The following is a 12,419-nucleotide window of genomic DNA, read 5'->3' on the forward strand; positions in this document are numbered from 1 at the left end:
CCTCCGATCATTAAGAGTCATTTCCTTGTGCGAGAGAATTCAAAAATATGTGGAGCCTTGAAGGAAATGGAAGTGTTATAAAAGTGATAGAGACTTGTTGAATTATTCAAATGTTGATACTTTTAAATATACATCTCTATCCGGTACAAACGCTGAATTGACCCTGATGTGAATATCGTATCAGGAGTTCATCTTTGATGATTGAACAGACTATTGTGTTATGCATGCATAAGGAAGTGGAATAATTTCCCTTTGAATAAACGATTTTATATGCCAAGTTAATTTCACCAGTGAATATTTATCTTACATCTTAGTAAATGCTTCAAAAGCAATTTCGACACCTAGATATATTAGACATACAGTCGAACACAATTAAAACTGTCACCAGGCAGAGTAAAAACTCATATAGCAAATTGAATTTGTATAATTTTCGTATTTTACTGCAAGAAAAGCTGTACCTTTCGTTGACAGAGTAATTGGAAAATTTCGAATTTAATATTTGTGGTTTTTATTCTACAGAAATAAACTTAGATGCAGAGAGAAAATTTCAGCTCGAATTTAATGAAATACTCGGTGGAAGAGGATGAATATTCTACATGTGCGGAGAAGATGATGATAAGTCCAGCGGGATTATGTTGTCAACGATGTTGGCGAAAAAATCGCCTCGCCATTCTGTGTTCCCTTTTTGGATTATTTTGGTGTTGTTTGGCGGCGGTGATGATTTTACTGTATACAACATTAGCGGAAGACGCCGACAACATGTATCAACAACAGCAGCAGGACAAAAGTAAGTATAATTAATTAATTAATTAATATTCGGTAATTGATATATACTGTCAAAATGGAGTAAGTTGTGGTGTGGACATTTTCATTTGTATCACGTTCGTTTGTTACAAATATAATTCATCTGCAAACTTTAAAAATATCACCAAGTTCATATTTTGATATGAGTACCCATTATAATTAATAAAGATCTTGCACAAAAAATACTGTAATATTTCGCAAACAATTTGAAAGCTGACTTTGTGAAAATATCCACACGGGAAATTGCTGTCTAAAAACAAAAAAAAACAAAAAATGACTGTACAATAAATGAATGATTGACCACAATAATTGCCAGAGATTCTTACAATGGCTTTTTCCTAAAGCAGATAATGGACTCAATTCCCAATAGAAATCACCAAGAAGTTTAGCCAAATTAAGAAAATACAATCAACTCTGGGAAATTCCCTTCCCAATTTACTAGTTTTCATCCAAAAGCATGAGGTGAAAGGGTCACTTTCAAATAGAATGAGATAAAACCCTGATTGTCATTATGTGCATATACAGTCCTTTAGTGTCTTAATGTTTAAAATCTAAATTGTGTGCCTTTCAAGTCTTTTTGTATCTAAGAAACCCTGTGCGCAATATACATTTGCCTGCAGTGTTTTATTGCATCAACTACGGTATTGGAAAATGTTTTGCTTTAATCTCTTAAGGCTCATTAAACAAGTTTTGACTTATTTGAAACATAATAATTTTGTGACTTTTGAGTCTTTTAGAAGTACTTTGACAAAACAGCATCCACTATTTTGTCAGTCTATTTTTGCAACAACTTACGGTATCAAAAATTTATTGCAATTTTGTCATTTAGACATTACATTGCTATCTGAGACTCATTAAACAAGTATAACTTCCTTTAAACCATAATACCTTTGACTTTTGAGTCTTTTAGAAGCACTTGAACATAACAGTTTTCACCACATATTGCCTGGAGTCTAGCTGTTATTGCTACAAATACGGTATCGGGAATTTATTGCAATTTTGTCATTTAGACATTATGTTGCTATTTCCGAGGCTCATTAAACAAGTTTTGACTTTCGTCATTAAGTTAAGATTGTTGTCTGAGTAATGATGAAGAGAGTACATTGATTTGATTGTCACTAACTTAATGATGGCATTTCATGCTTGTGTCTAAATGATTAAGTTTTCAGATGTCGTTACATTTAAATCAAAAGTCAGATTACAACCAATTACCATTTGGATGTGTACAAGATTTCTAACTGAATTATATGCTTTCTCGCATTCACCAATGAGAGAACGAATGAATAATATTTGTTTTTATTAACTATGTATTTTGATAATCAATATTAATTATACAAATATTTTAATCTAATTGGAAAGTTCTAAAATTGTAAACGTAACTGAAAGTTTGACTGTTGATGTGGTAAAAGTACATGTAATTTGCCTAATACACATAATAGCCACTCATATCACAAAGTTATTGACTGGAAGATTTGCCATCAACTGACCACATTGATTTAAATAGTACTCCGGTTATGATAAAAATATAAATTGTCAATATGACTTAATTCAAAGGTAATATTACTTTTCATGCCTTAAAGGTTTGCCTTATGAATTAATAGACTTTTCAGGTTAAGTTTCAGATTTTTTGAAAAATTGTCACAGACCTTTACATAAAGTCTTTGAGATTTGTGCTGCCTGACAGTTGAGACAAGAAGATAATAAACTAACTAATGTTAAAGAAAGTTAAGATAATCAATTCCCTTGATTCTCCAATTTAAGGTTGAAGTACCTTTACTGCGGCATTATACACTGTATTGCTGGCTAAGAGGACACATCAGATACCTTAAATGTTGTGTTGGACGCCGGTCTGTTCACCGACTTTTTATTGTCCATTTTATTTGTGTGTTTATACAGCCACTGGAGCTGTCGAATCGAACTGTCTTGGCATCCATTGATGAAGTGCGACATTAAGTGGTATTTTGTGGGGATATTCTTTTCTTGATCAGGTCATGTACAGGGCTTAAGAACATTCCTTAGCAGAGAAATTAAGACGCTTTAAATAGACACAAGCCACAATCGTAGTAATGGCAAACGGTGTAACCCTGAGACACCCGTGTCCGAACAGCCATGGAAAACTTAAAGCTTAATGAGGTCAATTCATCAAAAATTTATAGTAGAGAAAATTAATAATTCATCACCAATAGGTCAGCTAGGGACATAGATTCTTTACATCTGCTAGGTTCTACCATGGTTCAAAATACACAATTGATTCGAGATACTGAAAATATTGATTCATATTCAAAGGCCAAATCAAATCGTACTTGAAATTCGCAATTTTGGACCATAGGAAAGCAATCCAATGGTGGTCTTCATACTAAGGTGGTCACAGCTTTCAACATAGGATTAATATCACTACAAATAATGTAAAGATACATTATACCTGCAGTAATATGTCTCAAGAAGTTGTAAACAAACGTTTTGAATAAATCTGCTGATGAAATTAAACAAAAATCTGCTGATGAAATTCAACAAAAGCAGCGAGAAGCATACGGAAGTAATGGAATTTTACATACATAAACTACATTTCTAATGACTCCCCATTATATTAATGGAAGCAGTTTGATTTTAATTTACACACTTGGATTTATCTGGTTAAAGGAGAGATCTAAATGGAGTCCAGTACTTCTATGTTCCAGTCTTTTCTTTCTGAGCTAACGTTGATTCATTTAATTAGGGCAACATCCTGAGGAACCTAAATTTTCTGTACATCTTCTATACAAGGTATTAGAGGTGCCACTTTATCATCCAAGCCTGATGCTAGTAAGATGCTTGTAAATAACATTTCTTAGCTTGAATGAATGCTTTGAATGTGCTTGGAGAATTGATATACCTTTGTACATTTAGCTAAAAAATGTTTGATGGTCATGCCAAACAACCAAAATATCTTCAATTGACCTCAAGCTAATAAATAGTGGTTTTGGCATTCATTTAAGTAAGATATGAAGGTGTAAAACATTATGAAAATAAAGACCCAATAGTCAGTTTACTTGAAAACTAATAAAATAAAATGAAAAGATAATGTTTCTTCAAGGGAATAGTTGTTCCATCTTTTTGATCATTAAAACAGATCAACGCATTTGACTGATTTTTCCGTTGACGGTGAATGAGTACAGATGGTGCTAAAACTTGTGGTATTTATAGAACCAGGCCAGACAGGTAAACAGTCGCCTATAGCAGTTGTCGTGGTTTGGTAAGACAACATGCCAGGACATTAAATGCTTGGCAACCTTCTGTCTAAAATCTGGCTATGTCATTATGACCCAATGCCATGATTGCTATACATACGGCTAGTGTCTATGTTCCAAGGTCATCTGCCTCCAAGGTCATCCACCTCCAAAGTCATCTGCCTCCAAGGTCATCCACCTCCAAAGTCATCTGCCTCCAAGGTCATCCACCTCCAAAGTCATCTGCCTCCATGGTCATCCACCTCCAAAGTCATCTGCCTCCAAGGTCATCCGCCCCATGTCTTATAAAGACGTCTAGCAGTCTAAGCAGTTGTCAAGACATGTACATTATACCTATTTTAAGACAATAGTGTATGTAAATGTATCAGGCTATTATCACAAATTGTACCAATCAAACTACTGAAAAAACTCAAGAAGTCTTGAGAAAGTCTTCGCCATTTAAGGATAAGCATTGGTTTATCTAGTGCTAGAAAGTCTCAGGGTTTTGCTTTGCAATTTAAAAGACCTGATGTTGCATCTGGTTTCAAGTTTGAGCATTTGTTTGGTTGAGTATAACAGATTTCCCCATTGCCAGTATATTAGATCAAATGTTATATATCTGCTTACCAAGTATGCTCCAGTAGGATTGCACTATAAAACATTTGGTGTTGTGTCTGCAGCTTTTAAGTTTGAACATGAATTATAATGGTGATGGTATGACAAGTCTGTCTATTGCGAGTATATTAGATATGCTATGACATAAATTCTGCTAACCAGAAGTACCATTCAGTATGATAGCACTATAAAATAAGAAAAGGTTTACACAGATATGCAGCACCAGTAAATAACAGTTCTAAAATGAATTGTATTTTGAAGTTATCCATGCATTATAAGATACTGTATTTGAGATCTGCTACTGTCTTCTGAAATATCATCATGACATACCTTAGTAAAAAATGAAAGGAATAACCTTGAATCAAAATTAAAGTAATTAATTTCTACTAATAAAAATCCCCTAATCTTCCTAGTGTCTTAACTACCATGGATGAGAAGGATTCTCTGAAATTTAAAAGCCTGAAGGTTGAAGGGTGACAAAGTGTAGTTGTTTATGACAGTAACAGTAAGCAGATCAAGGGCTATAATGGAAGAGAATCTGATGTGAATTAACGGATCTTATTGTTCTCTAAGCCTTCCGATTGTCCACTGTTTTATATCTCTTAACAAAACATTGGGGCAATATTGCTTTCTCAGAAGGCTCAGATAAACAGGCCTTGAGGTCACTTTAGACCCCAATAATAGTACAAGACATACTTCAGAAAGCCATTCAGCCTTACATTGTGGCTCTTAACTTAGAGAGCTAACATGGTTACGACCTGTACAGATCTTACCCACCATGAATACTATTAATACTGCAGCATCATGTCCCTTGTTTGTCTGACTCTATCACCTCTAAGTTCTGGTTGAGCAGAAAATGGGCACTTCCAGTCTTGAGCCAGTTTTTTCTGGAGTGAATGTTCTCTCTAGTGATCCCAACTTGTACCATCAGGTCACAAATCGCTATACCGCGTACGTCTGCTCAAGCATCGGCAGACATACGCCAACGATCTTTAGTTGTTAAATTCAAGGGAACACTTATATATCTTGGTATTAACTGAGATTTTATTGTATTAGAATACTGGAGAGCATGGGATGAGCTTGTCTGAATACTTCATTCTATGTGTTTTGTATCTATTCCAGTCAGAACCTGAAACATTATCAGACTAAATCAATTTTCTGTTGTTCATATTAATCAATACCAAAAAGCTGAAATTTATGGCACTGTTACATAGTGTATGATGCATTGCTACTTAATTTCCATCTGAGCGGCTGAATTGTTCACTTTCAATAAACAATTGCATGTTTCCTATAATTGTTTCTACAGCGTGAGTAATTTATGGAGGTATATATGTATACAGCATCGTGTATTAGCGTAACAGCACAAAGTAACGTTGTACATGGAATACAATACCGGGGGATCACTTTACAATTAAAAATTCAAAGTCTATGACTATTTTAAACAGCATCTAATATGTTTTAGGACTTGTATATTACAAATAGTTTATATTAATATATATAGCTACAAGAGCACGAGATATTTACTGTGAAAAATATCCAACATGAAAATGCATCATCATATGATAATCTAATTTCATTACAAGATAAGTATTATTAAATGTCTGAAAAAAGAATTGAATTCAATTAAATGTTACAATCAATACTTTTGTATAGGTGAAAGAAAGTAAAAGCTATTTCCAGATGACAATATTTATCTTATATCTCAATGAAGGTCACTGAAGGTCATTGAAGATATGAGACAAAAATTTGAAGGTCAAAGAAATTATGATACAAATAATGAAGGTCAAAATAGACACTATAGAGACAGTTATAGGCAGAAAATCGTTGTAAATGCAGGATTTTAATTTCTCCCATACTTCCCGCGGTTGCTAGGGAAATGATTACTCTATCTTACACAGGGGGATGTAAGACAACTCACACGCGCTAGACAATAATGTGATGTCATCAATACATGCGGCGTAGTTGCGCCGCGCATAGTAGATGACGTCATCAATTTTGATGCATAACGACGTTCCTGCAATAATGGCACGATGAAAAAGCTGGAAATGAAGTGAAATTTCATCATTTTTTGTACTAAGTATGGGAGAAAAAGAATCAAACAAGGGTCTGTGAAGTGGACAGGGATATCTCAACCCTCATGAAAGATTTTGGCCGTCAATCCTCGGCAAGCCTCGGGTTGACCGACCAAAATCTGTCACTCGGGTTGAGATATTCCTGTCCACTTCACAGATCCATGTAAGATTCTATTAGTCACAGTAAAAATATGCAGATAAAAGTAAAGTAAGAGGTCATCAGTGGACAAAGGCCAAAGGACGAAGGTCATGGTAGACAGTGGACAAAGGGTGAAGGTCACATTTAAGACCTGATATATAAGGTAGATATCACAGTTAGACAGAGGACGAAAGGTGAAGGTCACAATCAACACGGGACAAATATAGAGAAGATCACAGTAGATTGAGGTGGCAAAAGGTGAAGGTCACAGTAGGAATTATAAGGACAAAATGTTAAGGTCATAAGAAGGTAGAGGACAAATATTAATGGGTAAAAGATAACTGATCGAGACAAGTTGAAGGTCATAATAGACATGGAGGAAAAGATGACGTTCAATTGTACAGAAGACAGATTTTGAAGGTAACAGTATGTGAGACAAATCAAAGCTTAGATTAGATAGAGGACAAAAATATTAAAGGTTAAGATATAATGATGAAAAGGTAAAGTCGAGAGATATGAAGGTCAAGGTCAAATTAAATGCAAAAAGTGAGGGTCATTATATTAGATTATAACTAAATATGAAGGTCACATCTTCAACATAGGTCCGATTGTATAAAGGGACATAATATATTATTGTAAGTCAGAATTAATTTTAAAAATTGGACAAAATGATGTCTGAAGACCTAGTATTTGACAACAAAGTAAAGACACGTGGTATAAATTGTGACACATTTGAGTTAAGTGGTGATTGCTACATCAAACCTCCTTATTTCCGTGCTGAATCATCCAGATATGTTTAGATTGCAGGCTTTGGGTTTTGGGGATTTTTTTGTTTATACAATTCATGTAGAAGACTCAGTTCTATATGGTAATTACAGCGAAACCACTGCCAAGTCGCCGCTCAAATACAGGGTTCTACAGAAGTCGTCTGATGCTATATGCTATTTTTATATTTATTGTATATGCATATACATGATGTACATCTCGATTTGGTCCTCTGATAGGAGGAGTATGCCACTATATGAAGATTTTGAACCATCCAGTTAACAGGAATATTCCAAACTTGCATGATGAATGGTTTGGAGCTTCAAAGCATGCATGTAACAGTGTTGTTTTTATGCCTCTGCCAATGGAATCAATTTGGGATGCATTTTAGACAATTGCCTCGTGCTTGCACATGCACACCTGTCAGTATATATCGGCCCATTCGGAGCATATATACACGATGCAAAATACAAAGTCACATACACAGTTCTCAGACAGTTTCGTTGACAATCGTTGTCAATAGTTAATTTTAAAGATGCTGCACTGCCTACAAATGGAAAATTTTATCTAGTATTTTAAAAGCAGAATATGTGATGAATTATTATTTATTATTTTATTTATCTTTAATGTATTTTTGTGTTAATTAGAGACACATAGTTATAATAATACATATGATTAAACATCATTTATTTTCCATATCAATAAATATCATTTATGCTCTGTCGGGGTGGAGCATCTTTAATGTTACCTATGTCCATCTTATATCACTCTGCTGTGTCCAGTCCTTAATAGTCATATCATCCTATCCTCAGATTTCAGATGGACCTTTATCTTTGTCCTATACTGGCATTTCTAGTTTTATCATAAATTCTCTCCAGTTTTATAATTGGTTTGTTGGCACAGTGGCATGCGCTGTAACTTTTATAAGGAGGTCTTAGGGAATTAAAAATCCCTAATTGATGTCAATATGGATGGCGTTCATAGCCTGCTTGTCCTAATATGACTTCTTGCTGATGTAAGAGGACCAGACATAGCTATAAATATGATGTAATGTGACCAGGGGACATATATCATAGCTCAAAGTGAACCAGGAGACATATCCTAGGTATGAATAAAAGTCTGTAACATCACATATCCTGTCTTTCTTCAGCATACTGACTGTCTTTATAAAGGAGCATTATTAACACTTATCATAATGGGGGTTATAGGGATTCTAAATGTGATTCTGACCAAACTAATTTGGTTAGAATTCAGGCTTAATTTGTTCAACATATTGTTAATTAACATCTAAGGATATGGCTGGTTTAAAAAGTTGATGAAAGCCAGAGTATCCAGAGAAAAACCACCAAGCAGTGGTCAGAAAAGGTGCTTTAATTAATCAATTCCTTATCATTACTGGTAAACAACATTTCAAAATTTGTGAAAGAGGAAAAGTTTAATTTTCATGATTTTAACTTAAACCTTATAAATAATTAGAAGGTTTTTAAAACCTTATCTAAAAACTTGAACATCCTTTAATGATCCTGGCTGGTATTAAAGATGTATTATCAAAACAAATAAATAACTTGATGTAGATATCAATTGAAGCAAATTCACATCCAGTGGGATATCTAACAGAAAAAAATTTGCTGATCTAATTGACAAAAGAGTAATACAGTTAGCCAGACACAAATTGAGATGTATTGTCTATATCAACATCATTAGAGTGCTTTCCCTATTTTTCTACTTAATTACCATAGTCTGATAAAGAAGCTTGCATGTTTATTTGTCATATTGCATAGATCACTTCAAATCCAGTATTTGCTCCATTAATTCTCCATCAGATGATCCCAGGCCTTTAGCTATTGACAAATCATTCTTTATCTATCTGCACTTTAGGTCCACGTCAGAACTGGTGGCTGTTTTAGTGCAGAATTAGTTCTAATTACTATATAAAGTGCTAAATTTATAGAGATTTTGGTAATTATTTGTTTTCTTTATTGCCAAACATGCTCAGATACCTGGTTGGTTAATCAGTAATGTGTCAAGCCAATTACTGAGCCTTAAAGATGCTAGTTTAAAAAATGGATACAGCACTAAATTTTATAAAACAGCATTTTCAGTATTGAACCACTGATTTTTGCTGCTTCCACTTTAATAAGTCATTATAAAAATTTCCATTTTTAGGTCATCTGACCCGAAGGGTCAGGATGACCTATTGTCATCATGCACCGTCCGTCGGTGTGCGCCGTCCGCCATCCGCTGTGTGTAAACTATTTATTCAAACAACTTCTTCTCAATAACCAAAAGGCCCAGGGTACTGATATTTGGCATGTAGCATGCTGGGATGAAGGACTACCAAATTTGTTAAAATGAATGACCTTGACCTTCATTCAAGGTCACAGAGGTCAAAAAGCCTTAAATCTTTAAACGACTTCTTCTCAAGAGCCAGAAGGCCCAGAGCACTGATATTGGGCCAAAATGGCTAAAAACTTTAAATGATTATGTTGTATTGTGCCAATAGTCAGATGACCGTTAAAGCCATACTTTGTATGCGTGGTTTAAGCCTTAGTGATTACTTCAAGTAACCTTTCAACTAAATAAGTTTAATGTTGTTGACCTATGCCATGCTAATTTAAATGCTGTTGACCTATGACATTCTAATTTAAATGCTGTTGACCTGTATCCTACATCTCTCCCCTCATGTATGCATTGAAAGACATGTGCATATAATGGTACAGTGTATTCTTACACACCATGCATCTACACACACTGGTGACTCCCCCATCTAACTTGTTAATGACATAATAAATAGGACTTACTTTAATCTAAGTCTTATAGACCTAAAAGTTTTAAAGTAAAGTAATCTGAGTTTCTTTCCGTGTACATTAAATAATGTTTCTGAAAACAGATCTGAGGTAAAAGACAATATAAGGCTGCCCTCATGTGTGCATGCATGGTTTTACCTACATACATAAATGTGCAACACAAGAGTGTAGGGAAAAAACTTTGTTTTAATTAATGAATATAAGACTTTTGCTTCGTTAATTTTTATTTCTTTCCTTTTATTTATAGGAATTATAATTTAGAAGAATGTTAAACAAAAATATATGGTTTTTCTGTGATAAGTTGAATATTCTTGAAATAATTGTTATCAAATTCGGTCACAAGACATTTGACTGCTGATAGATACACAAAGCTTTAAATTAAGCTGAATTTTCTATGATACAGTATGTGTTTTCTGGGGATAGGGAATCTACCTAACAGCTTAATGTTTTTTTATAATTAATTGGTCATATATTTATCATTAGGAAATTATTATTTTTTTCACTATAACAATAATAATTGTAAAAACAAAATGGTGTATCATAATGTCATATAATCAACAATACTTGGAACTAAAAATCATTTTCACTTAAATGATTATTTGTGGAAGCAACTGCAAAAATATTACATCTTATAAAGTGAAGTGAAACAAATGCATACAGTCAGACCATGATGTCAAATTGTGGTCTACAATTTCATTTCTTATTCTAAATTTACTTTTAAAAAAGCTGTACTTTGTACGGTTTGAGTCTAAGGGATTGCATTCAGTAACCTTTAAACTTTGAAATTTAAATGCTGTTGACCTTTGACATACTAATTTAAATGGCCTTGACCTATACTGTATCTGAGCTATATGGATACACTAGTACTGTTCTTGCCGTTATAATACAACAAATCCTTTCCTATAAATTAACATGAATAAATGCTATATATTTTTTGGTATGATTTTTCATCTCTTGGTCCAATAAACATTCAAAACAAACACATTTATGTAATCTAATGTTCAAAGTGAAATATGTTGCTTGCATCTTGTTAGCCTAACAAAGACGTAACTTTGGGGGGTCTCACTAAAATCATGAATTCCATATATACGTGTGCTGCTTGATCATTTCTGATTAATGTAACGGCCTAGGAATCTTCTTTTTTGTCTTTTACTCAAATACATATGACATATCATATACAAATAAAACAACAGTAACATTTTTTTCAGCACATTAGAATGAAATCCCATTGAATACACTGAATGTAATGAGACAATGTTTCATGTTTGATTCCTTATTATTATTCATAAAATGATTTAAAAATTTACTCTTTGTGTTTATTACTGATAATGCATGCTAATCAATCAATTTCGATTAAATATGAAGAAATGAAAGAAACAATATGTATATGCGCAAAGAAGTTAGATAATTAGGATGCTATCTGATTGATATTGTCTGATTAAATTGAAGATTGCCATAAAGAAAATTGAAGGATATGCTAAATCATTTGTACAAATCTAGGTAATAACAAAATCTTAGAGCAACAAATTAAATGACATTTTGTTGCCGTTTTCTCAAAAAATGAGAGAATGGTATATTATATATCAATCATAGACTTACTGTAAGTCCTGGCCCTGATTTCTCGAAACAAACTTAAGTCCAAAACTGACTTAAGTCTTAAGTTTTCATATGAGTTACATAAGGAGAAAAACTTGAGTTTTGACTTAAGTCTGCACTTCTGTTTCGAGAAATCAGAGCCAGGTCTCCTGTAATGACCCTATTTTGTGATTTGCTACTAATATGTATTTGTCGTGTTTATGAATAATAAAATAAATTGTCATCTTATAATAGAGTGCTTGCATTTATAAAACACTTTTACTTTGAATTCATAATTTTCCAACTTGGAATTAACATGATATGTGTAGGATTTGTTGTTCACCAATATCAGGTTCATGCATTCATCTAAGGAATTTCAATGTCTTTCAAATACATTATTGTATTATAAAAAAGCATGTTCTTTTTTTGAGTAGAA

At 33.5% G+C, this 12,419-nt stretch overlaps 1 protein-coding gene across 1 annotated transcript in view; it reads left to right on the forward strand.

The window, feature by feature from the left end:
* The first annotated feature begins 420 nt into the window (after nucleotides 1-420).
* LOC138318926 (agrin-like) overlaps nucleotides 421-12,419 on the forward strand; it is a 177,008-nt gene continuing 165,009 nt past the window's right edge. Inside the window, exon 1 of the mRNA XM_069261744.1 lies at nucleotides 421-787. Coding sequence (XP_069117845.1) covers nucleotides 532-787 — 256 coding nt within the window. The 5' untranslated portion in view covers nucleotides 421-531. The remainder of the gene's footprint in view (nucleotides 788-12,419) is intronic.

The sequence above is a fragment of the Argopecten irradians genome, chromosome 1, assembly GCF_041381155.1.
Source record: "Argopecten irradians isolate NY chromosome 1, Ai_NY, whole genome shotgun sequence".
Classification (NCBI taxonomy): Eukaryota; Metazoa; Mollusca; class Bivalvia; order Pectinida; family Pectinidae; genus Argopecten; species Argopecten irradians.